The sequence below is a fragment of the Panicum virgatum genome, chromosome 2K, assembly GCF_016808335.1.
Source record: "Panicum virgatum strain AP13 chromosome 2K, P.virgatum_v5, whole genome shotgun sequence".
Taxonomy (NCBI): domain Eukaryota; kingdom Viridiplantae; phylum Streptophyta; class Magnoliopsida; order Poales; family Poaceae; genus Panicum; species Panicum virgatum.
Window position 1 is genome coordinate 47,405,065 of NC_053137.1, and position 27,718 is coordinate 47,432,782.

Consider the following 27,718-nt stretch of genomic DNA (forward strand, 5'->3'; position numbering starts at 1 on the left):
TTCTTTTTCTCAAGGAAAAAAACTTTAGGAGAACTAATAAATGATTTGCCTGCAACGAAATTTTAGAACTTCCAATAATTAAAACTAACTTTTAAACTTTTCTGAAAATTCGGTTCCTAATTGCGAGGTCACCAAACCCATTTTCGATTTTTGAACTTAGGCAGAAAAAAAGGGGTTGGAATAGAAATGGCAGTGTGCATGGGCCGGAACTTCCATTCGGTTGGGGTACTTCCCTCGGCCCATTCCAGTCCACCAGGTGCTCTTCTAAGCGGGCCGCAATATGTCGGACGGCCCGTATGGGCCCAACCACACACGGCACCGTCGTCGTTTGCCTGCCCGGTGTCCGCCGCCGTAGCCGCACACACACTACTAGAACGCCGCCCGCTGGACCGGACCCGTGCGCCGCGGCTCGCCTCGTCGGAGACCGGCGCCGGAAGGGGAAACGGCAGCTAGCCCTCGTATCGCACCGGTGCGGTGCCCCTCAAGTCCCCATCCTCTCGGCCGGACTCCAAGCATCCCCGTCTGAGCCGTCTCCACCGAAGCGTCCCGTCCCCGCGGCTTGGCACCAAGGTTCCCGGGAGGATGGCTGCTCCAGCGGCAGGCGCGCTGGCTCCGCTCGCAGGTTGCAACCTCTTAAGCCCACCGCCTCCACCCACCTTGATTTATCTTCTCTCTTTTGCTTGCCTGATTCGTTACTCTTATCCCCCAAATTTGCTTCGTTCCCAGGTTGGTCTCCGCTCCCGCTGTGCAGCCCGGCTCCGTCATGCTGCCGAAGGAGTCCTCCACTTCTCAAGGTGCTCTATCATCATCAATGGCCGTAGAACCATTCGCGCCCTGTTCCTCCTGTGCTTTTTCGAGTTCCCCGATGCAATTAGTTTTACATGGTTTGCATTTTAGGTCGCCAAGCGGCAGCCTGGCGGTCACCGATTTGCTCCTGCCAGCGCTCGAAAATGCGCGGCTGTGTCGGACCATGGACGTCAGCGGGCCACGGAGTACCAGATTGATGATGATGAGCCGCTTTGGCTGGCAGTGTTCAGAGACCTCGCGGTGTAAGTGAGTATTTTCCCCACTTGTTGCGCTGTCTGAATGTGAAATTGAATTTTTCTTTCTCTGTATCGTTAGGGGTTTGAAGGGATTGGTAGCTTTCTTAGCTGAGCAGCCGAGGCAACTGAAGCACCTAGAGTGGCCAAGCCTTCGAAACACGGTATGGCCCTTGCATTGGACCTTGTTGAGATGTTGAGAATTTCCATGATACACTGCTAGGCATTGTAATTTTGTGCCGGTATTAAGGTTAGTATATCAGTAGAGAAAAGAAGGTGCGGTTTGAGCTTGTCAGAATGTGTTGGATTTGCAGCACTGCAGCAGATGTTGTGTAGGTGCACGTGCTAAATAGCCTAAACTAACTGGCAAACTATGATGGCAGACTGAAGCTATAGGTAATTCAGATTGGAGTGGGCATTTTTTTTCTTCTTTTGACCATGGTATGAAATCACAAGTGCAGCAATCTAATTGATGAATGAAATGTGGATAAATTTGATACATAATCTGAATTACCTTCAACCAAAAAGCATCAATATGTGTTTATTTTCAGTAAAAGGTTAACATTTTCGTTGCTCTTATGCCTTTCTCGATGAAGTGCTAAATTCTGTCCCTAACCTGAATTCCTGATTCTAGTTTTCACTAGATTTACCTGTGTCAGTTTTCTCTCCGAGTCTTGAATTTATTGGTATGCCGTATCCATATGCGTAGTAGATGGGCAAGGCAGATTTTAACTGACTTCCAGATGCATTTTTAATAGCTTCACATTCAAATGCTAATTAAGTAATTATAGAACCGGCATTAGGGCCAATCCTGTGCAATTCTTTTACTCTGTCTAGTAGGGCGTAGCTAGGACTGGAGTATAGGAGTAACTAGTTTTGTTTTAGAGTTTTGGGTGATTAGGTTTTTTAATTGTCCTTGAAGTGCAGGGGAGGGCGTTAGCCACCATATTAGTAGTTTTTGTGAAAAAAATTAAAGCTACTGCATCAAAGAATCTTTGCTTACCTCTTGATTTTATCAAATCATCACCATTGACAGCTGAAGACGGCTACACTTACTCTTGTACTGGTAGCTTTGTTTATTGTTGCATTGTCAACTATTGATGCTGCCCTTTGCTACGTGCTGGCCTTGCTACTTCGAAAATCTTCCTAGAATAACGGTATGTTACTTCTTTTTTTAGACCCAATTTTTTCACAACCCTTCACCATAGTAACTTACTGCATCGGACGAATTGATCTTTAAGGACCACATCTTGCAGTTATACTGGCCTTCTGCTTCTTACATGAATTTAAGTGTTGCTGTATATCACGCTGTTGATTTACTGAGTACTGACATGTGATTCATTGATCAGCAGGAATATCTGCCTATTTCTTGTATATGATTTAGCTGGGAAGGATAATACCGGGCACTGTAGGTATAATGCAAGCCCTTGCTGTCGAAGGGGTCAGTGATGTTATGCAGACTGGAGCTAGGGGGAAGGTGGATCTTGTCCCAGGGTACCTTATTTTTTTGAGAGGATTGAGAAGATCGAAACAGATGCTCTGCAACCTGTGCTGATATGATGCAGCTGCTCATTATAACATTTAAAAGGGAGGTACCTGGTTTCAGAAGTTAAAAAAATGGTATCATTCTCTGTGGAACAAGTAAATAGGTCTAGTTAAAACTTGAGTTCTGATTTAGCACAGAGAGAGCAAATCCTGGAGAGAATTGTGCGTGGTGATTTGTAACTTCCTTTTTGTGTTAAGACAGGTGTCGGGTATCACGATTAGAGATACCATAATCGGGGTACTAAGATCACCCTAAAAACGCAAACACATATTAGGCAACTGAGCCCACGAAGGCCTATGGCCTCCATCCAATCTGGAAGAAAGGAAAGGACTCAAAGAAGCCTAGCATGCGGCCTATCCGCACCCCCTTGGACTCGCGGGGTGATCTCCGCCTCGCTCGAGGGCTCCCATCGAGACCCTCGACCACGCCCCGCGTCTCCGCCTCGCTCGAGGGTAGCGGACCTACCCTCGAGTAGGGAGAATCACCTCCGCCTCGCTCGAGGGTAGTGGACCTACCCTCGAGTAGGGCGAATCCCCTCCGCCTCGCTCGAGGGTAGCGAACCTACCCTCGAGAAGGGCGAATTGTCTCCGCCTCGCTCGAGGCCACCCCTCGACATAAAGGACAAACAGCCCTGCTGCTCACCCGTCCGTCGTACGGAGGCATTAAATGCCAACCACTCCTCCACAGCGCCCAGGACAGACGGTGTCAGGCCGCCACCCCCCACAGTGGCTGTGACCGGAGTCCCGTCCGCCAACTCCGGTCACTGCTCCGCCATCCCGGACGCTGTGGCAGCACTGTAGAACCTGCGACGCGGGACGAGACGTGCTCGGCACAACTCCCGTTACTATTCTACCAACTCCTGCTGACCGAACTCTCTCTCACCACACCTATGGCCCCGGACCCGCCCCCCGCTCGGGAAGGGGTCCGGTGTCGCCACGTGCCCCCCAAGGAGAGACGCCCAGCACTAGCAGCCGGAGACCCGGACCTCCCCCCTCGAGGGGTCCGGGACCTCCACGTGACTCCCGGATCCCTTAGTGCACGCGCTAGCACTCCGCCCAGGGGGGTCCAGGACCGCCGCGTGCCCCGCTACCACTGGCGCACGTGTATATGCAAGACCCTGACCTGCAGGGCCCACGGAACGCCACCACACCACGTTTGTAAGACTGTATACCGTGGAGAGACGACCACGCCGCCTGATGGGGCTGGCAGGACGCCGGCGCGATCTCCGCAATACCAAGGACGATAACCAGGACGACTGTCACGCCTGACGCCATGCTCCACAGTGTACTCGATCCCCTGCGCATGTACTCCGTCCCTCCTTGTGACTATAAAAGGAGGAGGCGGGCTTCCTTTAAAGGGGATCGTCACCTACGTCGGCAACATCGCGCAATCAGCGCACTCGATAGAACGCAACACTCAGCACCACTGGGCACCCGATATTGGCACTCGCCTCAATCAACTTCTCCTCTAGCAGAGACCTGGGAGCTTTCCTCCCTCTCTCGCCTCGCCTGTATCCCCTACTACAGGCACCTCCGGTGCAAGATAATACAGTGCCCTCGCACACCCCCTTGCTGGACGTATGACCCCGCGGCCGGAACCAGGATAGACCCGTGCGTTACTGTGTTGCCTCTTGCATCAACATCTGGGACGAGAAAACACGCAGCATTACTAGTTGGGATCCGGACCGCCGGGTCAGGACACCGACAGTTGGCGCGCTAGGTAGGGGAGCACTGCGTGACATTTTCTTTTTTGTTCCCATTTGATCTCCAGGGATGGCAAGCAGATCCAATCCATACCCCATGGGCGTTTCGGATCCGCTCCCAGCAGGATACATGATCTGGTTCGGGAGTCTCGAGTTCAGAGCAACCGGCAACGGTTACCTCATGGAGCTCCTCTCGCCCAGACGCAACCCGGACACTCCGACTTCACCAGCCCGGCGCAACAGGCGCTCGGGCCAGCATTCGCGACAAGCGCGCGTAGAGCGGCGCCGGGCGGCGCGCCTCAACTCCCCCACGTGGGTTGAGGTTGCCATGTCACGGCTCAGCGTCGCGGCCGACGGGGCCATCGCTTCGTCATCACGTGCTTCGGCGTCAGCTGCGCCGACACCATCATCAACTGCAGTCCTAGTGCCTCCCAGGGGGGCGCGACTACAGCGTCGCCCTTCCCCATCGGGATGCGCAACGCTGCCTCCTACGCCTCTTCGTCCAGCACCAACTTCGCCGAGTATGAGGATCTGCCGGGTCATCATCTCCTGTCGATCCGCAGCCTCATCGCATCATCTCCTAACGACTCCTACCCCGAGACGGCGAGCTCGATCGCCGACGACATCAACTTCATGGACAACTTCACGGCCGAGGAGGCCGAGGACTACTTTGGGATCCGCAACCCCGGCGCTTTTCGCTCGTTCCAGTTGGCGACGGCTCATTGCCTCACCTGCTCCGAGGACTCCAGCGAGGGGGATTACGATCCCGCCCGGGAGTGCTTCATGGTCCAGCTCGCGGACGGGCAAGAGGATAACGCTCCGGGTGATGATGGGAACGGCGGGGCAGACGCGCAGGCGAACCAACCGGTGGTGCTGCCTGCGGCCCCTTCTTCCTCGTCAAGCTCGGCGGCGCGGTAAGCGCAGCTGTCGCAGCTCAAGGAGCTTCAAGCCAAGCTCGACGAGCAGCGTCGACAGACTCAGGAGCTGCGCACCACACTCGAGCAACAGCACAACGCGCGTGGTGCACATGCCCAGGCGGCGGCTCGCGTTGCATGGGAGCGGATCCTAGCCGACGACAACATCGACAAACCTCCGGAACTGAAAACGGGCGGCGAAAAACTCGTCGCTGCGGCCTACCTACTCCAAGCGATGCCCGAGTCGTCGACTACTTCGTGTCGTAACCTGCGCCGCGAGGCACAGGCGCTCATTGAGCAAGCTGCTGTGCAGTAGGCCGAGAGCTCTGCGTCTCGCATACGCTTGATAGTCCCGAAGCAGCCCGGTGGGACTGCACGTCAGGACCACGAGGCTTCGGTGCACACTCCGCCAGGGGGGAAGGGAAAGGCAGCCGTGCCGCATGACGCGAAGGCACCCTCGGTGCACGACCGCATCGGAAAAGCTCCCGCAAGGGAGCGACTCCACGACACGCGCGGACACGCCAGCAATGGCGACGCCCGCTACATCATCAACGGCAGGAAGTACACCCCTCGACGGGGTGGACGCTTCGACCCCGAGCACGACAGGGGTTAGTCACCGGAGCCTCCGGGCACCCGGGTGTTCAGCCGGGAGATTCGAACCGCTTCTTTCCCCCCGCGCTTTCGACAGCCCACCACCCTCGTCAAGTACTCGGGTGAGACCTATCCCGCGGTCTGGCTCAACGACTACCGCCTAGCATGCCAGCTGGGCGGTGCGACGGAAGACGCGGTTATCATCCGCAACCTTCCCCTTCACCTTGCTGACGCCACACGAACGTGGCTCGAGCACTTGCCCGCGGACCAGATCCACAATTGGGCCGACTTGGTCCAGATCTTCGTGGGCAACTTCCAGGGCACGTACGTGCGCCCTGGGAACTCCTGGGACCTCAAAGGGTGTCGCCAGAAACCCAATGAGTCCCTGCGCGACTACGTGCGACGCTTCTCCAAGCAATGCACCGAGCTCCCCAGTGTCACCCACGTCGAGGTCATCAACGCCTTCCTCGAGGGCACGACGTGTAGGAATCTGGTGCACGAGCTTGCGCGAAGCCGTCCCGCCAACACCAACGAGCTGTTCGACGCTGCCATCAACTATGCCGCCGGCGAGGAGGCAGTTGGTGCCATTTTCGACGACAAGCCGAACAAGCGAAAGGAAGATGCGCCCGCAGAGGGCAGCAACGCCAAGATCAACACCCCTGCCAAGAAACAAAAGCGGGGGAGGAAAGGGAAGAAGCAGGCCCCACCAATCCAGCGTGGACCAGGGCAGGCAGAAGACTCTGACGAGGCCTTCGTCACCGCCCCGGACCGCAAAGGGCCTCGAGGCCTCCCTCGATGTGGAGGCGGCCTATTCGATGACATGCTGAAGAAACCGTGCCCTTACCACAAGGGCTCGGTCAACCACACCCTCGAGCAGTGCGAAATGCTCAAAAAGTACTACAACCGCGTCGCGCATCGCAACGAGGAAAAAAAGAAGGATGCTGGCGACAAAGGTGGAGATGACGAGTTCCCCCCCCCGGTGGAGAATGCCTTCTTCATCTTTGGAGGACCAACGACGAACATGACCTCTCGGCAGCGCAAGCGTGAGCGCCAGGAAGTCTTCTCCGTCACCAAGGCCACGCCATCCTACCTCGACTGGTCGAAGGACACCATTTTCTTTGGCCGCGAGGATCACCCCGACTACGTCCCGCACCCGGGACGGTACTCGCTCGTTGTCGACCCCATCATCGGCAACACCCGCTTCTCCAAGGTGCTCATGGACGGAGGCAGCAGCCTCAACATCATGTATGCCCACACCTTAGAGCTCATGGGGATGGGATTGAACAAGCTTCGCCCCAGCAAGTCGCCATTTCATGGCGTTGCGCGGGGAGGCGAGTCCAACCCCTCGGCCAGATCGATCTGCCTGTCTGCTTCGGCACGGCAGCTAACTTCCGCAAGGAAGTACTCACCTTTGAGGTGGTGGGGTTTCGGGGATCCTATCATGCCATCCTTGGTCGTCCCTGCTACGCCAAGTTCATGGCCATCCCCAACTACACCTACCTCAAGCTGGAGATGCCGGGTCCGAAGGGTGTCTTCACCGTCGGCTCTTCATTCGAGCACACCTACGAGTGCGACGTCGATTGCGTTGAGCACGCGGAGGCTCAAGTGGAGGACGAGGCCCTCGCAGCCACCCACGACAAAATGGCAAGCGAGGCCTTGGACTCCACGCATTGACACGCGGGAAGCTTCGAACCTGCCGAGGGTATCAAGAAGGTGCCCCTCGACCCGAATCGCTCCGACGACAAGGCGTTGCAGGTCAGCGCCACCCTCGACAACAAATAGGAAGTGGTGCTCGTCGACTTCCTCCGCGCCAACGCAGACATCTTCACGTGGAGCCCCTCGGACATGCCTGGCATACCGAGGGAGGTCGCCGAGCACTCCCTTGATATCCGACCCAACTCCAATCCGGTGAAGCAGCGCCTGCGACGCTTCGACGAGCTCAAGCGCCGGGCGATCGGCGAGGAGCTGCAGAAACTTCTGACGGCCGGATTCATCAAGGAAGTATTCCATCCCGAGTGGCTAGCTAATCTTGTATTAGTGAAGAAAAAGAATGGGAGTTGGCGGATGTGCGTAGACTACACTAGTTTAAATAAAGCATGTCCGAAGGTTCCCTTTCCTTTGCCACGCATTGATCAAATCGTGGATTCAACTGCGGGATGTGAACTTTTGTCCTTTCTAGATGCTTACTCTGGTTACCATCAAATTAAGATGAGAGAGTCCGACCAGCTCGCGACTTCTTTTATCACGCCTTTCGGCATGTACTGCTACATCACGATTCCCTTTGGCCTCAGAAACGCCGGAGCTACATATCAGCGGTGTATGCTCCACGTTTTCGGGGACCATCTCGGGCGGAACGTAGAGGCATATGTCGATGACATCGTTGTAAAATCCAGGAAGGCGGACGACCTGGTTGCCGATTTCAGGATTGCATTCAATTGCCTAAGGGCTAAAGGGGTAAAACTCAACCCCGAGAAGTGCGTGTTCGGAGTCCCTCGAGGCATGCTCTTGGGCTTCATTGTCTCCCAGCGGGGCATTGAACCCAACCCTGACAAAGTCTCGTCCATCACTCGGATGGGGCCGATCCGAGACCTAAAGGGGGTACAGAGGGTCATGGGATGCCTAGCGTCCCTCAGCCGATTCATCTCGTGTCTCAGCGAGAAAGGCTTACCCCTGTATCGACTCCTGAGGAAAACCGAGCGCTTCACGTGGACCTCCGAAGCTCAAGAAGCCCTCGATAGGCTGAAGGCATCGCTCACTCACACCCCCATTCTCACGCCACCCGCGGATGGCGAGCCCCTCTATCTGTACGTAGCCGCGACAACCCAAGTGGTCAGCGCGGTGGTCGTTGTCGAAAGACAAGAGGAGGGTCATGCTCTGCCTACCCAACGGCCGGTGTACTACATCAGCGAAGTGTTGTCTGAAACCAAGACACGCTATCCGCAGATTCAGAAGCTGCTATATGCTGTGGTTTTGGCATGGCGCAAGCTGCGCCACTACTTCGAGGCCCATCCCGTCACCGTGGTCTCGTCTTTCCCTTTGGGAGAGATAGTCCGCAACAGGGAAGCCGAGGGTAGAATTGACAAATGGTCTGTGGAGCTGATGGGAGAAACTCTCACCTACGCCCCCCCGCAAAGCGATCAAGTCCCAAATCTTGGCTTACTTCGTGGCTGAGTGGACGGACACTCAGCTACCCCTACCACAAATCCAGGCTGAATGCTGGACCATGTACTTTGTCGGGTCGGCGATGAAAACCGGCGCCGACGCTGGCCTCCTCTTCATCTCACCCCTCGGAGATCACATGCGATACGTAATACGCTTGCACTTCCCTGCGTCTAACAATATGGCGGAGTACGAGGCCCTCCTCAGTGGCCTCCGCATCGCCATCGAGCTCGGCATCAGACGCCTCGACGTGCGCGGTGACTCTCGACTTGTCATCGGCCAAGTAATGAAGGAGTCTAGCTGCCACGACCCGAAGATGGAGGCATACTGCAAAGCAGTACGCCGCCTCGAGGACAAGTTCGACAGCCTAGAACTCAATCACGTCCCACACAAGTACAACGAGGATGCCGACGAACTAGCCAAGATCGCGTCGGGGCGGACCACCGTCCCCCCGAACATCTTCGCTCGCGACGTCACCAAGCCCTCCGTCGAATTCAAGGACCCGGCAGAGCCAGGCCCCTCGACCGCCGGGCCCTCCGGCGGGAACCCCCTGGTGGACGAGGCCGAGCCCATGGACATTGACTTCGGGACCTCCTCCACGGACGAGGCCGAAGCAATGGAGATCGATGAGGCCGAAGCAATGGAGATCGACGAGGCCCCCTCTTCGCAAGATTGGCACGCCCAATACCTTGACTAGATGATTCGAGGGGTCCTACCCTCAAACCGCACTCAGGCGCGGCGCCTCGCTAGGTGGGCCAAGTCCTTCGTCCTAATCGACCACGAGCTGTACAAGCGCAGTCCCTCAGGCGTTTTGCAGCGATGCATCCCCATCCCCGAGGGCAAGGAGCTGATCCGTGACATCCACGCCGGCATCTGCGGTCATCACGTCGCGCCACGAACCCTCGTAGGTAACGCGTTTCGACAAGGCTTTTACTGGCCCACCGCGGTCGCCGACGCCACCGACGTCATACGGACCTGCGAGGGTTGCCAGTTCTATGCTCGAAAGACACACCTCCCGGCCCATGCTCTGCAGACCATCCCCATCACATGGCCGTTTGCCGTGTGGGGACCGGATCTCGTTGGTCCGCTACAGAAGGCGCCCGGGGGCTTCACCCACTTGCTGGTGGCAGTCGACAAATTCTCCAAGTGGATCGAGGCTCGACCCATCGGTAAGATTAAATCCGAGCAAGCCGTTCTGTTCTTTACCGACATCGTCTTCAGGTTCGGGGTCCCGAACTCGATCATCACCGACAACGGCACCCAATTCACAGGCAAGAAGTTCTTGGCGTTCTGTGACAGCTTCCACATACGTGTGGACTGGTCGGCTGTGGCGCACCCATAGACGAACGGGCAAGTGGAGCATGCCAATGGCATGATCATCCAAGGACTGAAACCAAGGATCTTCAACAAGCTGAACAAGTTTGGCCGGAGGTGGCTCTCAGAGTTACCCTCAGTTATTTGGAGCCTGAGGACGACCCCAAGCAGAGTCACGGGCTTTACCCCATTCTTCCTCGTCTATGGCGCCGAGGCCATACTCCCCACGGACCTGGAGTACGGGTCACCAAGGCTCAAGGCCTATCAAGAGCAGCAGAACCAGCGGGCCCGTGAGGACTCGCTAGATCTAGTGGATGAGGCTCGAGACGTGGCACTCCTACACTCTACGCGCTACCAGCAGTCTTTGCGAAGATATCAAGCGCAGAGAGTCCGGCGCCGAGACCTCAACAAAGGGGATTTGGTGCTGAGGCTTCGACAGGACAACAGGGGCCGCCACAAGCTCTCACCACCGTGGGAAGGCCCATACATCATCGCCGAAGTGCTCAAGCCCGGCACGTACAAGCTGTCGAATGAAAACGGCGAAGTCTTCACCAACGCTTGGAACATACAGCAGCTACGTCGCTTCTATCCTTAGAGTTCCGAGCTATTTGTACATCGTTTGTACTCGCATTTTTTATTTCCCGAAATAATAAAGAAGTACGCTTTACTTGTTTATTTTTGGGAACCTTCCGGACCCTCGGGGGCTCGGATGCGCACGAACACTGAGGTACGCCTGGCTTCACCCTCGGCAAAGCCAAGCCTCCCTCGGGGGCTACTACGGGGGGAACCCCCGAACGTCCCCAAAAATCGCCAACGTTTTTTCGAAAAATTTCCGTCTCTAAGCTTCTCGTACACTTGGAAAAAACGGACGCGAGGCATAAGCACTACGGTACAGGGCCGGCCGAGTCGTGGGGCCGCCTACGCCTCCGGGATACGGCACCCCCCTGACCACCCCACGCCTAAGTTGCTTATGAACGCGAAATTCCTCGCAGATGTTTACCTAAGTCGCATACGAGAACACGGAAGTGGAGTAAAGAAAACGAGGGCTCGAACGCACAAGGCCTCGATGGGCCACACTGTCGATTTAACAATAACAAATTTCTTAATTCACAAGTACAACTACAATTACAACGAGCGCTAATCCATTACATGGGCTCCGAGGCCCAGTTTTCCTACAGGTTATCATCCCCCCTTTGTGGATCTGCAACAGCATCGAACTCGGCTATCGGGGGGATGTCAGCTTCGAGTTTCTCGGCTAAGGCTGTGGCGAACTCCTCGGCGGCTGCGTCGGCGTCGTCCATGATAGCTGACGCGGCGTCCGCATCGGCGTCGTTGGGAACGACGCATCGGCCTCTGGAGATCCATGATACAATGTGTCGAGGCTACGACGAGGGCTCGTAGGACACCGAGGCGGAAGGTGCTCTTGGCATGCTCTGCGATCCGGCCACCTAGCGCTCGCAGGCGGCTGATCACTGAGCTACCAGACACGGCGCCCTCCCCCTCTAGTTCCTGGCACACGCTCACGTCGGTCCGCGCCTCGGCTTCCCGAGCCTTCTGCTCCGCTGCGGCCCGCTGGACGTCACGCTCACCGGCGGCCCGCGCCAGCTCCTCTTCTAGCGCCTGCTGACGCGCCCCCAGATCTGCCATCTTGGTGTTGGCGTCGATGTTCTGGAGGACCAAGCCAGCATTGTGCTGACCAAGCCAGCGCACTTGAGAGTACAACTGGGTCATCTCGGCGCTCTTCTTGCGCGAGATGCCCCTCAGCCGTTGCAAGAGGAAAGGCGTGGGTAAAACAAGTGAAATCGAGGCCAAAATACGAACAAATTCCTGGGAGGGAGCCGCTTACCTGGCTGATCTGGTAATCTGTCATCCGATGGAGCTCCAGGGTGCGATCGAGGTGGTTCAGGATCTGAGAACCTGCCTCGATCTGCACCTGCCAGACAGACTCCTCCTCCCGCTCGTCGTGGAGAAACTCCGGGGGGACCCCAGACTGGATGATTGCCCCGTGATGGGGTCCCTCGGATGTCCCCTCGTCGAGCACCTCCGCGCAGGCCGACGTAAACTCGGCGATCTTGTCGGTGGCGCTTGCCGCAGCAGCGGGGTCGATGTCTCTCGAATCCCCGAACTCCTCGCTGCTGTCCGGCAGCTGCACCACTGGCACCACACTACCTGTCGCCGCCGGCGCCGTCACCGCCGCAACGACACCCTCGTCCTGGTCTTCTGCGGGCACCGAGACGCGGGCTTCCTCCGCCACCGGCGCCCTTGGCGCCGACTCCTCCTCCGCGACTCCCTCGACCACAGCCCTCGGGGGCTCGGGGACGAGGGCCTCCTCCTCCGTTTGGCTGGCAGGGTGCTCCTGCGCTTCCCCACCACCACCTTCCTTTGCGACCGGCCGGGCGGCGCTATCCGCGTCGCTCCTACCAGCCTCGACTTCGACGACCGGACGGACGGCGCCGTCTGCGCCGCCCCGGCCGGCCTCCCCCACGATGTCGGCCTGAGTGGCAGTTTCGACGCCACTCTGGCCGGCATCGCCCCCGTTCCCCGGAGCTCGAGCCTGTTGGGACGCTTGGGCCCCTCGAGCCATGGCCTTCCGTAGCTTCGCGGCCTCCGCCACGATATCCACGACGGGCGGGGGCTGCGGCGCCGAGTGTGGCGTGGCACGCGCCCCGGTCTTGAGGGCTTTAGCCGGCGCGAGCGGGGATGCATCCTTGGCAACGGCCCCGGAGCTAGAAATTGGGGAAGAAAGGCAGAGGTTAGCAGGATTGGGGGATCGATTAAATGAATGCAGCGAATAAAACCAGAAACACTTACTCGGACCGGGCACTCATGCTACACTTGCCCGTGCCACTCCTTCGATCCCGCGGCACGCTGATGCCCCTCGACGACCGATCCGAGGGTGTCGTCCCCGGACCAGCCTAAGGCCTCGAGGCCGTCTGCGCGGGCGTCCCCGCGCTCGCCGCGGACCCATCGCCGCCCGTCGACATCGCGGGCGCGGGGACCCCCTCGCCCGTCGCTGGCAGGGGCGACCTCCGCTCTGTCGCGGGCGTAGATGATCTCCCGCCCGCCGTCGGCGTGGGTCACCTTCGTCCCGCCGATGGCGTGGGCGACCTCCGCTCCGTCGCCGCGAGGGGCGGGTCCGCCAACAGCCCCGGTGCGGGCCTCGCCTCACGCGGCGCCGCTAGCACATCCTCGTCGCCAGCCTCTTGATAGACCGGCGGGGAATCCGCACCTGTTGCCGCCTCGCCATCACCCGGAAGGTTGACCTCGGTATCCGAGGCGTCCTCCTCCTCGCTCGTGGACTCGGGCGTAGCGGGCCGCGGCTTCCCCTCCGCACGTGCGATTTTGGACGCCTTGTCGTGCTTCTCTTTCCTCCTCCTTTTCCTGTCGGCGGCCGCCTCCGCCGCTTCCTTCCGTTTCTTCACCGCCTCTGCGTGCTGGCAGTTGACCTCGCGTTCCTTCGGGATCGGAGGCCTCGAGGGGTGGCACTTGCGGCTCATCCCCTGCAAAACGCAATCAAATCAAAGTTAGGGAGTGGGGAAGGAGATAGCACAAATCGACCATGCGAACCTTTGCGAGTGCTTTATGTGACGTGTCCATGGACCACGAGCCGACCCTTATCGAATGGGGCACGGACGTCCACTTGAACTACCCGATAACAGCTCACCGAAGGAGCCATAGCTCGCGGCCCGAGCATGGGTAGCATGGTGCGCTTCACCCCTCCTCCCTGCGGAAGGGCAACGAGGGCCGTAACCATAGTCGAGGGCTCCCCGAATGCCCTTACGTAGGCCGGGGCTCCTCGCACGCCGCGGCTCAGGCCGCACCCTCGAATGGGTCGACGACCGTCGATTGTGAAGTTCCGTGTGTCTAACCAAAACTCCCACTCCTGACGTACGCCTGCTATATGGTTAAGCTGGACACGGGGTCGCTGTGCCAGCACGAAGAATGTCGAGGCCGGCTGAAAGGAGTGCCGATGCCGGCTGGAAAAGACGCTGGATGGCCACCTCAGTAAAGCAACCAAGCAGGAGGACCCAAAATCTCCTGCAGGGGTGGCACCCACCCATACACTTTCGGTCGTCCTCTCCGCGAAGGAGAAGGAGACTTCATTGCTCTTTACAAACAAAGATTACAAAGGGCTACCGGCTTAAAGCCGTCGAAAAGTACAAATGTATTGCCACCTGCGTGGCAATTTTCCCTGTCTTGGGGAGGAGGGAGCGACGATGAAGAGCACCGAGCCCCTGGCTGGCGCGATGGCCAGGCTGCTAGGGATTGCGAGGAACAGCCCCCAGACCACACGGGTCCAGCGGGATGCTCTCCTCGCACGCTTTCTTCTAGCATCTCCTCCACCGAAGACCCTGCGGGGGGTCAAGCTGGCGGACAACACCCTCCACACCATCTCCCTGAGAGCGACGTTGTTGCCAAGGGTGACGATGCGAAGAACAGCCACCAAACCTGGCACCAACGCCATGTTCAAGCGTCTCCATCCCCCTTCAGGCTGAGGGACATCGCAGAAGCAGGACCCCACGGGCCCAGAGCTCTTCTGCTAATCCCACTGAAGCTAAGGGATGGTGCGCACGCCCTCTCCGGCTTTCCCCCGCCGCTCGCAAGCATTCTTCTAGCATCAAAGCCTAAAAAAGCCAGGCCACCCCATCAGGGGGCCGGTCGTGAAAGGCGAAGGAAAATATTACGAGACTTAGGCGATGCTAGAAGTAAGGGCAGGGAAGTTGGAGAGGAAAGGGGAGTCCCACGACCCCTATTTATAGCTGCGTCAGGCGCCAAGCTTGAAGCCTGTCGAAGGGCGAAGGCTTGGACCGCCCGTGACGGCGCGTCCCACCACGAATGATAGATACCTTCGGTTACCGTGCTGAGACACGACACAACAAAGCAAAGCTGAGCCCTTGGACGCTGAGCAGCGCAGCATCGGCGCTGGCCGACTGCCCTCGAACGGCGCGCCGCGAGGCGACCAGGGGAAGCAGGGCCGAGACCCTGAGCACGAGACGGCGTGGCAAAAGCACCGGCTGCAGAGCAGCAGGCGCCATCGTGGCCCTGGCCCGCTCAGCACGCTGACGCGTCTTGTCCCCGGAACGAAACAAGAAGGGGCACGCGCCTCGGAGAACTCTCTCCGCAAGCGCACTATCCCGACCGACGAGTTGTCACATCCGCCGGGCCAGCACCCAGGTGCGCTTGGCGGGGGCACAGCACCGATCGATCACGTCAAGGGGTAAAATCGCCGAAATACCCTTTGGCTGAATCTCTTGACTCGGCCAAAGCCTCGGGGCCTACTGTCGGGTACCACGGTTAGGGATACCCTAATCGGGGTACTAAGATCATCCTAAAAACGCAAACACATATTAGGCAACTAAGCCCACGAAGGCCTTTGGCCTCCATCCAATCTGGAAGAAAAGAAAGGACTCAAAGAAGCCCAGCATGTGGCCCATCCGCACCCCCATGGACTCGCGGGTGATCTCCGCCTCGCTCGAGGGCTCCCATCGAGACCCTCGACCACGCCCCGCATCTCCGCCTCGCTCGAGGGCTCCCATCGAGACCCTCGACCACGCCCCGCGTCTCTGCCTCGCTCGAGGGTAGCGGACCTACCCTCGAGTAGGGCGAATCATCTCCGCCTCGCTCGAGGGTAGCGAACTATTGACGCTCCTTAGCACCCCCGATTTGTATACCGCAAGCGCACGGTTCGTGTAGCTTTTCCCTTAGAGTATTCCCCCATGGTTTGTCAATCCACGGAACCAAAGATACAAGAAACAATCTCCTAGCATAGAGATTCCTTTGTGTTGAGATGGTGAAAAACGAATCTAATCTACTAAAAACGACAAACACCGAAGGTAGCAAGAGAAAGTTAGAGATAACCAATCTAGATCACCTAGATCATGCATATGTTGTAGTTCCAGCTAGATGTAGTGAAGTAAGATAGATGTGAATCTCAATGAAAAGAATCTTTAAACTCAAAATCTCCAATCCGATCCCTCGATACCCCACCTACTCAGTGGCAACGCCCTGTCACGACGCCACCCCTTTGGACAAAAGTACCCTGAATCAAGTCGAACCCCCTTTGGTAGTTCCGCTATGAACCTCTAGCCACCATGACTACAAGATCATGCTAAGCGATCTATCACGATAATAGATCTAGGATGAAGCAAACCCAAAGAAAAAGAATGAAATCGAAAGAGAGAACATGGTCGCTAAACATTCGGAATCACAAATAACTTCACCATGAATGGTTGTACATCACAAGATCACAACCGGGGCCCTACCTTGATCTTGATGATCCTAGCTCCAAAACTCCGACGTGGTCTTCCTTGCAAGGTTCCCACGTCGGCTAGGGAAGCCCCTAGACAACTAGCACGACCCTCGGCTCTCCGAGAGGTGTCCCTCTATCTTCTCTGCTCCTTGGCGTCGTCTCCCGAATTGATCTCTACGTGAACCTTGGGGAGGGGTCTTTAAATAGGCTCAGGAAACCCTAGGTCAAAGGGGAGGCCGAACCGCCTCAAAAAGGGGCTGGGCCGGCCGGCCCAATGGACCCAGGCTGGCCGGCCTGGCCCATTTCTTCGCCGCTTCGTGTCCTCCTTTCTCCCCAAGTCTCCTGGAATCTTCTAGAGTTTATGCCTTTCACGATTGCACCCCATTAGACGGTGTTATCTTCGAGATTTCTTCGAGGAAAAGAATAGGATGGAAAATCCTTCCTTAAATCTATCTTTGCTTTGCTTAGCCCCGAAGTATCTTGATCTTATCTTGTGGGCTTTGTCCTTTGGGCTTCATTGGAGGGTGGATGTGCACAAACGGGCCTCTAATCATCATGGCCTTCGGTCCTTTGTTCGGGCTTTGGCCTTTGTCTTTCTTCGTGTTATCGCGTGATCATGGGCCTCGTCATTTCATGCTACAAAATTGGTCAAAAACCTGCAAAAACGAAGTACCTCCAAAATATATGTGCAAACGCGAAAACGACCAATAATTGGGCCGAGGTTAGGATGGTTAGTGATTTTGATATTAAATTCATGCCATTATCAAAGTTAAACAGGGGGTAAAATGGATACTTAAGGAGCGCCAACATTCCCCCCATGCTTAAACCTTGCTCGTCCTCGAGTAAGTCTTTGATAACAATCAGCGTTGCCTTTCAGTGTCCAATCCCTGCACTTGATCATACACGAGAAAACACAATGCTCCCAAAAAATATTTTGCAGTTAATAGTTCATGTTGTAACCAGCTTTTTCAATGTGGAAGGTAGATACAAGTTAAATGCTTCCCCACAATTATTAAGCACATGCTCTCAAAATTAAACAAGTCTCAGAATTAAGAAAGTAAGTTCCATAAGTAATGCTAAACCAAGATCAATAATTTAAACCTCATTGCAATTTGCTCATGGAAACTCTCAGCTCATCTTGTCTCTCAAACTTGCTAGAACTTTCTCCTTTCTTTCTCTTATATGTATGTGTGAGGCTTTATCTGGAGCTCTGGAAAGGTTAGTCCTAACAAAAGATATTATAATCAAGATATTATCAAAACAAGAAATTCTTCTTATGGATTTACCAATACTCGTCAAAAAGACCATTGGAAAATAATTTCTTTATGGAGAGGGAGAGAATGAAACACATACTTTAGATGGTGGACATGTGCAAATGGCAACGGTTGATCCCAAGGCACAACTGAAGTCCTTGTTATCGGATTACACATGGTTGGAATAATTGAGTATAGAATAATCTTCAAAGTACCTGGAGTTTAATGAGGCTAAAGGAACCGAGGAGCTTTTCATCATCATTCATTTTTTTTATTTTTTCTCTCCTCTTTTTTTTCTTTCTTTTTGCTCCTCAGAACCGTTGGCAACACAATGCACTTACTCCACCTCCCCCCATGCTTGAACGTTTGCTTGTCCTCAAGCAATGAAGTGATGATAACTTGATGGAGTGAGTGCACAAAACCTTTATCAATTCTCTGGACTTAACTTTGGAATTCAAGGGAGCATCTCCTCGTGAAAGATTGAAGCCAACAGAGGAGGAAAAGGGGCAGGCCGGCCGGCCCAGGGGTGTTGGCCGGCCGGCCTACTGCCTGTAGGCCTCCACTTCTTCGGATTTTTCTTCTGCGAACTCTTTGATGCTTCCCAAGCTTATGTTTTACTGAATTTTGCTCTTGATTCCACTGTTTTGCCGTCGAAATAAAAATATATACTCAATAAATAGGTTGTGGTCAAGGAGGTGTTTCACAAAAAGATGTTTTTGGTTAAGGGTGGATATCCAGCGAGGTTTGCGTTGTTCCCGGTATAGAAACTTACAATGCATGGATAGAATAGCTAGCAAAAGAGAGGTACGCAAAAATACGGAATGGTTAGCTTCTTTGTCTCGTATCAAAGAAGATAAATCCTAAATTAATTCACTTGAAAATAATTCTTGCTCTATGGTTTGTTATGATATATCATTTAGGCTTGTAAAAGGGTAGAGCAATTGCAAAAGGTATCATTGACAAGGTTAGCTCAAAATTAAATCCAAATTAAATTTTCCTTGACGAGCTTAAGTAAGAGAGCAAGAATAAAAGATATGGGTCTTAATTTATCATAACCTCCACAATTGAATTAGCCGGCATTTAATTAATTTTCAGATCATGTTAGAGAGAGCATTAGTTTAATCATGCATAAACCAAGCACAAGAAAGTAGACAAGGCGGCAACGATCATCATATTTTATCATGGCACAACCTTTCTATCATCATTACTAACCATAACATTAAAGCGTGGGTGATGCATTTATTTATCATGGTGATGAAAACAAAGAAAGCAAATTGCACACATGCTAAAAAATAAATAGAACAGAAAAATGCTACGCACACACAAGCTTGCACACATGCTGAAAATAAATGAAAAGAAATAGAAAAATCCAAACTACACGTGCGAGCATTTTATTCATGGTCTTGTCGTCTATCACTCTTCTTGATTGTCTCTTGCGTTGTATCCTTGGTCATAATATTATTGAAATGCTCCTCCATCAAATTGTTCCGGTGGCGCTAGGCCTAGAAGTCCCATTTGATATGCAATTCCCGCGGTTCCGTTTTCTAGTTTGCTTGTGCACCCATGATTCTCATTCCTTGTTCCGGTTGAGGGAGGTCAAAAAATTGTGCTCCAAATGACGGGTCGGGCATCTCTCCTTGGTATGATGGGGGTGGGTAGCCGTAGTTGCTAAATGGTGGGGGCGCCGCCGCAGCATGCCCCCATGCTTGATCTTGGTTCCCTTCCCATTGACTCGTCCATCCTTGCGGGTATCCTTGTTCACTTGATGCACCTTAAAATTCATTCCTCCAATAAGCGGAACTTGGCGGTGGAAGGTCTACTTCAAAGTCTTCTTGTTGTGCCGATGCCGATGTTCCTTCAATTAACCTTCCTCTTGATTTCTTCACCTTTTTCCAATATTTTCAACTCGCCAATCAGTCCTCCCTCTTGCGAATAATTTCAGTCTTTGATCGGGAAGGGAAATATCCATCTCAGAAATAGTGAATCCCTTCTTTTCATCCCCTCCGATATAATGGCCTTGCCTCAAATGTTCAATCCAAATATCTCTTCCCGTGACATAATATTTTTGGATCACTCGTAACCCCGGATTCATGGCTTGGGCTATCATTGTTAGATAACACCCCGAACCAACTTCTCCCGTACCGGATGATGCTTCACAAATCCACCTTTCAACCATGATGTAGGTGGGATCAATCACTTGCTTCTTCACTAATGCAGCATACATCCAATTTAATTCTTGGTCGGTGACCTTCGATTCTCTCATCCTCCCGAGAATTCTTTTGCTCAACCAAGAGTGGAATATTTGGAGGGTCACATTACTTATATTCTTCCTTTGGCGGTTGACATCTTTTGCTATCTTTGTCCAAAATTCATCAAGCTCTCTATCTTCAACTCGCACCATTTCATATGCATTACTTTTGAATCCGAGCAAACTCCCTATTTTTCCATAGGTGATGACTTTTTCTTCATTCTTGAGCCGAAATTTCAGACATGGAACTTCTTCATCATCCACCACTTCCGTTGTTTTCTCCAATGTCATGAACATCTCCAAAGCCACTTCTTCTTGCATGTCTACCGTGACACCGTCGGAAAATAACTTCCAACCGATGTTCTCCAAGAGTTGATAGATGTCATGATTAAATCCCAACTTCTCCAATGCTTCATCATCAAAATCGTAGTTTGCTCGCAGCCTTCCCTTCATGAACTTGAGACTTTCTTCTTCTTCCTTCGACAGGATAATAAACCCATATTCTGAATTCTCGGGCTTGTATGGTGGTGGTGCGGATGATCTTGTCGAACGCCGTGGAGGAGGTGGCATCCCTTCGGTGAATCCCATGGAGGAGCTTCTCGGGTCTCTCATCCCACCAAGGAGCAACATGTCACTCGGTGCGGGGTTGTCTTCCTCCATGCTCCGCGGAGACTCGGAGACCGAGTGCCTCCGCGAAGAACTTGCCTATGCGTCGGATGTTGATGAACGTGTCCTTCTCCTCCCGGTGACGAACCTCATGATGCCACTCATGGTGACTCCTTGCTGCACACACACAAAAACAAACACACCTGGGGTTTCTTGCCGGCGGGAGAACAATATATCGAAGAGTGGAGCAAACTAGGATTTGTGGCGAATTTTCGGAGATTTTTGGAGTAGATTTTGGTGGACGAATTTTTTTAGGGCTCTAACTGATGTTTCTGGGTGAAGAACTTGAAGAACATAAGCAATGAATTGAGTGAGGAGCGTACCTGTCAAAGGGGAGCACCAGAGCTCTTAAAAAGGGGCCAGGCCGGCCGACCTAGGGCCTTGGGGCCGGCCGGCCTAGGGCATTCCTGGCCCTCCTTCACTTCATCTTTCTCTGGTGGCTTCCTGGTGCAATTATTTGCTTCAGTCCAGTACATCTTTCATGCTTTGCACCGTCCAAATCCCGTGAACCACTCCTTCTTTGCCTTTGATGTCCACTTGCAACATTATTTCTTCACTTTGTGTCATTCACCTTGTCCCATGCCTAATCATTCATCACATGGTGCCATCTTTGCTGAAAATTACATGTCCTTCCCATGCATGGCTGCTCCCTTCTTTGGATCATTTGCATGTGGTGGTAGGTAGAGAGCACAATTCTTTCCCGTGAACTCACTTTGATCAATGGATGTTAATCAAGCACATAAACCCTCTCCAAATCATGCTTAGATGTTTAATCCTCCTCTAACTTTGAAATTTCAGAATTGACTCAAAGCATGCAATGAATTTAAATGAATAATCAGAGGGGAATTGAAACATCTTTACATTTGTAAGTCGAAAAATATTTCCCGACTACATTAATTTTGGTTGCACCGGAACCGTTCACTTTCATGAATTGATAGTGAACAATCTCGAATTCAGCCATGGGTCTTGGGTTTAGGTTCTAATTTTTGCTAAAATGAGAGAGAGAATTTTGAAAAAGAGAATAATTATGGTTAGGAAAATTCTAGTCCTACGGTAATGAAACTGAAAATTCTCTCTATGTTTGTGCGAAACAACGCATCAAGGATTTAAATAATAAAAACATAGCGCGACTCTACTCGTGTGTTTTATCTCAACTTGGTCCGGCCGTCATGGACAGGACAGTCGCCATAAATAGGTATGGAATTTTGGATGTGGCTTTCTCAAGAAGAGGCAAATAAATCATAGAATGGCTCATGTCATTGGTTTAAAATAAGAAACAACATCGAAATGACCGAGCGAATAAAATCCAAATCGAATTGTTCGACCGAACGACCAATTGTTCAAAAGTATATCATGTCCTTGCATAGCAAAATTCTTGACTCACTTACCAAAATCTCTCGCGGGTTGTCCTCCCGGCAGCTTATTCTTGACTCGACGAACGGGTTGAACTCCCGGCAGCTTTATTCTTGACTCGACGAACGGGTTGCCTCCCGCAAAGCGCTTCGTTTATAGTCTATAGCTAGACTTTCTTCTTCTTCACTTCGGACCAACGCTCGGTGATGGCGCTGCAGTCTTGGGTACCCACTTTCGCACAATCTGTGGTGCGGGTTTGTCTTCTAGGTTAGTCGTCTTTTTGGTCTTCACAGGCAGGCTTTTAGCTTTCTTCTTGACGGGTGCAGCGATCTTCTTTGTCGCGATGGACGCGACGACTTCTATCTCCTTCTTCGCTTCCTTCTTGTTCGGCTCCTCTTCTTTCTTTGGCTTCTCCTCTGTGACACGGCGGTGAGGCGGAACATATTTGACATTGATCATGTTGCATACCTCGAGGTGTGGACGAAACTTGAATTCGCTTGTGGTGCCACTGATGTCGAACTTTATCTCCCCCTTGCCAACGTCGATGTTCACCCTTGCGGTCTTGAGGAAAGGCCTCCCAAGTATGAGAGGCGCCTTGCTCCCTTCTCCCATATCGAGAATCACAAAATCAACGGGGACTAAGTGTTCTCCAATCTTCACGGGCACGTCTTCGGCGATTCCCAAAGGATAGCAAACGGAATTGTCCGCTAACTCTAGGCACATGGCGGTGGGCTCCGGCTCCGGTAAGCGTAGCTTCTCGAACACATTCTTTGGCATGACGCTCACACTCGCACCGAGATCACAAAGTGCTCTTTCGAACATAAGAGATCCAATGGAACACGGGATGGTAGGACATCCGGAGGTCCCTCTTCTTTTCAGGAGCTTCATTAGCGATTGCCGCGCTACATTCCTCGGTTAGCTTGACAGTGCTGGGCGGTATCTCGCGCTTGTTTCCCATGATGTCTTTGAAGTAGCGAGAATACGTCAGAACTTGTAGAGCGTCCAAGAGTGGCATATTGATGCTCAACCTGCGTACCATGTCAACAAATTTATTGAATTGCTCATCTTCATGTTTACCTTTGCGGTATCGTGGCCTTGGCGGTAGAATCTTGGTGTCTATATCATCTAGCTCAAACTCCGGCTCTTCGGTGACTATCTCTGGCATAGGAGTAGGTGCCTTCTCCTTGATGATGGTCTCCACTTCAACTCTTGGCTTAGGCTTCCTTGCTCCCACCGCATGTTCGGGTTCTTCGGTCTCCTTTCCCGAGCGAGTTTGAATTGCCTTTGCTATCTCTGGACCTTGAGGTTGCCTCAGCAATTTTCCTTCGTTGCTAGATAAGCGTCCGGCGAGCTGGGCTACTTGCGTTTCTAGCATCTTCATCATGTTGAGTACTTGAAGGTTAGAGCTCCCGACCTCCGTCACCTTGCCATCAATGTTCTCCAAGATCTTGTCCATAGCTTTGAACTTGGTGACGGTGTCCTTGTTGATCTTGCCTTGGTCCTCCATGAACTCCTTCAATTGTATACGAAGAGGCACCGAGTTTTGAATGGAATAGCTTGCATTAAATTGGGGTCTACCTTGCCCGTAGCGGAAGTTGGGTGGCGGAATCCATTCTCCCTTCTCCATGTAGTCGAGCATCTTGGCTTCCTCCGGGCAATTCTTTTGGACATGGCCGTACTCTCCACATTCTTCACATGTAGACCTTGCTTCGGCCGCCTTCAAATCAATAGCTTGGGCTTCTCTCTTTTCCACTTCCATCTACTCCAACCTTCTCATGAGCGAGTCGATCTTCCCTTCTAGAACTTCTTCACGTTCCACTTGTAATACACTCTTTGCGGCGCCCACGGCTTGGAGTGGTTGTCGGCGCCCCGATGATGCCCATGCCTCATTGTCTGCCACCTTCTTGAATAGCTTGAAAACTTGAGTAGGCGTGAGCTCAATGATAGAACCTCCAGCCGATGCGTCAATGATCCCCCTTGATGCTGTAGTGAGGCCTTGATAGAACTTCTGGACCACATCCTCCCTTGAGAACTTGTGATGAGGTACGACGCGGATGTAGTCGTTGAAGCGCTCATAGGCTTCCGCAATAGTCTCCGTCGGGGCTTGCGCGAATGTTGCAATCTTGTTGCGCGGAATCTGGGTCTTGCCCGGCGAGTAGAACTCCGTCATGAACTCTTTCATCAAGGACTCCCAATTTTGCACCGTGCGCGTTGGTAGAGAATGAAACCATTGCAACGCTCTCCCAAGTAGAGAGAACGGAAAGAGCCTCGCTCTTATTTGATCTTGAGTCATCCCTTGCATGTCGAAGGTGCGACATAGTTGGAGGAACGCTTGAAGATGTAGATTAGCGTCTTCTTTTCCAGTGAAGGGCGAGCTTTGCACCATCCTTATGATTGACGTCTTGATCTCGAACGAAACTCCGATGTTGTCGAGATTTTGGATCGGCAAGTCCCGAATGCCCGGAGTGCATAGCTCTCCGATCGTACGCTCCTGCTCCGGTAGCGCCATCCCTTGGTGAAGTGGCGCCTCCTTTGGACTTGTTGGTGGAGTTGCTTGAGGTGAAGACGATGAAACGTCGGCTTCGACTTTTGGATCTACTAGTTCCGGCTTCCTTGATTGTGCTTCTCGTCTCCTTTGCCTGTAAATTTTTTCTGGATCATCCACAAAATTTTCAGGTTTGTTGGAGAGGCTCCCGTCCATCTCCTGTTAGGGGTTAGTGAAAAAGAAAAATATATACCAGATCTAAAAGATGAATATACAAGATCTAAAACATAAAAGAAAAATAAAGCAAAATAAAGCAAACTCTAGATTAGATTGATTTTCGTGGAATAGATCCGTTTTTTTGTTTTTTTAGTTAGCACAAAAAAAATAAGAGATCTAAAAAGGTCAAAAAGAAAAATCAAGAAAAAGAAATATTTACGAATGCAAGTAAGATTGGATCTTAAAACGATGGTTCCCCGGCAACGGCGACAGAAAAGCTTGTTAACGCTCCTTAGCGCCCCCGATTTGTATACCGCAAGTGCACGGTTCATGTAGCTTTTCCCTTAGTGTATTCCCCCAAGGTTTATCAATCCACGGAACCAAAGATACAAGAAACAATCTACTAGCATAGAGATTCCTTTGTGTTGAGATGGTGAAAAACAAATCTAATCTACTAAAAACGACAAACACCGAAGGTAGCAAGAGAAAGTTAGAGATAACCAATCTAGATCACCTAGATCATGCATATGTTGTAGTTCCAGCTAGATGTAGTGAAGTAAGATAGATGTGAATCTCAATGAAAAGCATCTTTAAACTCAAAATCTCCAATCCGATCCCTCGATACCCCACCTACTCAGTGGCAACGCCCTGTCACGACGCCACCCCTTTGGACAAAAGTACCCAGAAGCAAGTCGAACCCCCTTTGGTAGTTCCGCCATGAACCTCTAGCCACCATGACTACAAGATCATGCTAAGCGATCTATCTCGATAATAGATCTAGGATGAAGCAAACCCAAAGAAAAGAACGAAATCGAAAGAAAGAACATGGTCGCTAAACATTCGGAATCACAAATAACTTCACCATGAATGATTGTACATCACAAGATCACAACCGGAGCCCTACCTTGATCTTGATGATCCTAGCTCCAGAACTCTGACGTGGTCTTCCTTGCAAGGTTCCCACGTCGGCTAGGGAAGCCCCTAGACAACTAGCACGACCCTCGGCTCTCTGAGAGGTGTCCCTCTATCTTCTCTGCTCCTTGGCGTCGTCTCCCGAATTGATCTCTGCGTGAACCTTGGGGAGGGGTCTTTAAATAGGCTCAGGAAACCCTAGGTCAAAGGGGAGGCCGAACCGCCTCAAAAAGGGGCTGGGCCGGCCAGCCCAATGGACCTAGGCCGGCCGGCCTGGCCCATTTCTTCGTCGCCTCGTGTCCTCCTTTCGCCCCAAGTCTACTGGAATCTTCTAGAGTTTATGCCTTTCACGATTGCACCCCATTAGACGTCGTTATCTTCGAGATTTCTTCGAGGTAAAGGATAGGATGGAAAATCCTTCCTTAAATCTATCTTTCCTTTGCTTAGCCCCGAAGTATCTTGATCTTATCTTGTGGGCTTTGTCCTTTGGGCTTCATTGGAGGGTGGATGTGCACAAACGGGCCTCTAATCATCATGGCCTTCGGTCCTTTGTTCGGGCTTTGGCCTTTGTCTTTCTTCTTGTTATCATGTGATCGTGAGCCTCGTCATTTCATGTTCCAAAATTGGTCAAAAACCTGCAAAAACGAAGTACCTCCAAAATATATGTGCAAACACGAAAACGACCAATAATTGGGCCGAGGTTAGGATGGTTAGTGATTTTGATATTACATTCATGCCATTATCAAAGTTAAATAGGGGATAAAATGGATACTTAAGGAGCGCCAACACGAACCTACCCTCGAGCAGGGCGAATTGTCTCCGCCTCGCTCGAGGCCACCCCTCGACAGAAAGGACAAACAGCCCTCCCGCTCACCCACCCGTCGTACGGAGGCATTAAATGCCAACCACTCCTCCACAGCACCCAGGACAGACGGTGTCAGGCCGCCATCCCCCACAGTGGCTGTGACCAGAGTCCCGTCTGCCAACTCCGGTCACTGCTCCGCCATCCCGGGCATTGTGGCAATACTGTGGAATCTGTGACGCGGGACGAGACGTGCTTGGCACAGCTCCCGTTACTATTTTGCCAACTCCTGCTGACCGAATCCCTCTCACCACACCTATGGCCCCGGACCCGCCCCCCGCTCGGGAAGGGGTCCGGTGTCGCCACGTGCCCCTCAAGGAGGGACGCCCAGCACTAGCAGCCGGAGACCCGGACCTCCCCCCTCGAGGGGTCCGGGACCTCCACGTGACTCCCGAACCCCTTAGTGCACGCGCTAGCACTCCGCCCAGGGGGGTCCAGGACCACCGCGTGCCCCGCTACTGCTGGCGCACGTGTATATGCAAGACCTTGGCCTGCAGGGCCCACGGAACGCCACCATGCCACGTTTGGAAGACTGTATACCCTACAGAGATGACCACGCCGCCTGATGGGGCCGGCAGGACGCCGGCGCGATCTCCGCAAGACCAAGGACGATACCCAGGATGACTGTCACGCCTGACGCCATGCCCCACAGTGTACTTCCTACAGTGTTCGACCACTGCACCCCCGCGATTCGGGGGGAATAGGACGACTTCCACGATCCCCTGCGCATGTACGCCGTCCCTCCTTGTGACTATAAAAGGAGGAGGCGGGCTTCCTTTAAGGGGGATCGTCACCTACGTCGGCAACATCGCGCAATCAGCGCACTCGATAGAACGCAACACTCAGCACCACTGGGCACCCGATATTGGCACTCGCCTCAATCAACTTCTCCTCTAGCAGAGACCTGAGAGCTTCCCTCCCTCTCTCGCCTCGCCTGTATCCCCTACTACAGGCACCTCCGGTGCAAGATAATACAGTGCCCTTGCACACCCCCTTGCTAGACGTACGGCCCCACGGCCGGAACCAGGATAAACCCATGCGTTACTGTGTTGCCTCTTGCATCAACATATGGGACGAGAAAACACGCAGCATTACTAGTTAGGATCCGGACCGCCGGGTCAGGACACCGACAACAGGCTTGCTTGTAACTTGTTGGTCCATCAGCTAGGATCTGAAGAAGCTTTTTTTCTCCCAGGTGTGTGATCCG

At 53.1% G+C, this 27,718-nt stretch overlaps 1 protein-coding gene across 3 annotated transcripts; it reads left to right on the forward strand.

Annotated features, from left to right (window-relative positions):
• Positions 1–349: 349 nt before the first annotated feature.
• Positions 350–27,705, forward strand: LOC120680712. 3 transcript variants are annotated; one of them, XR_005677773.1, is made up of 7 exons: positions 350–622; positions 727–794; positions 898–1,049; positions 1,123–1,204; positions 2,077–2,197; positions 2,390–2,787; positions 27,648–27,705. XR_005677773.1 is itself a non-coding variant. In XM_039962241.1 (6 exons), the coding sequence occupies exons 1-5, from the start codon at positions 583–585 to the stop codon at positions 2,188–2,190; spliced, it is 456 nt and encodes a 151-aa protein (XP_039818175.1). In that variant the 5' UTR covers positions 350–582; the 3' UTR covers positions 2,191–2,197; positions 2,393–2,852. The 3 variants fall into 3 exon arrangements, 1 of the variants encoding a protein (XP_039818175.1); XR_005677774.1 differs by having other exon boundaries at positions 2,393–2,787; XM_039962241.1 differs by lacking the exon at positions 27,648–27,705 and having other exon boundaries at positions 2,393–2,852.
• Positions 27,706–27,718: the final 13 nt, after the last annotated feature.

What these genes read in the sequence shown, in the direction of transcription:
- LOC120680712 (XM_039962241.1), top strand. Translation starts at nt 583, where the DNA reads ATGGCTGCTCCAGCGGCAGGCGCGCTGGCTCCGCTCGCAG. An exon ending in GGAGTCCTCCACTTCTCAAG is followed by an intron (nt 795 to 897) that starts GTGCTCTATCAT and finishes TTTGCATTTTAG; the next exon opens with GTCGCCAAGCGGCAGCCTGG. An exon ending in GGCCAAGCCTTCGAAACACG is followed by an intron (nt 1,205 to 2,076) that starts GTATGGCCCTTG and finishes CACCATTGACAG; the next exon opens with CTGAAGACGGCTACACTTAC.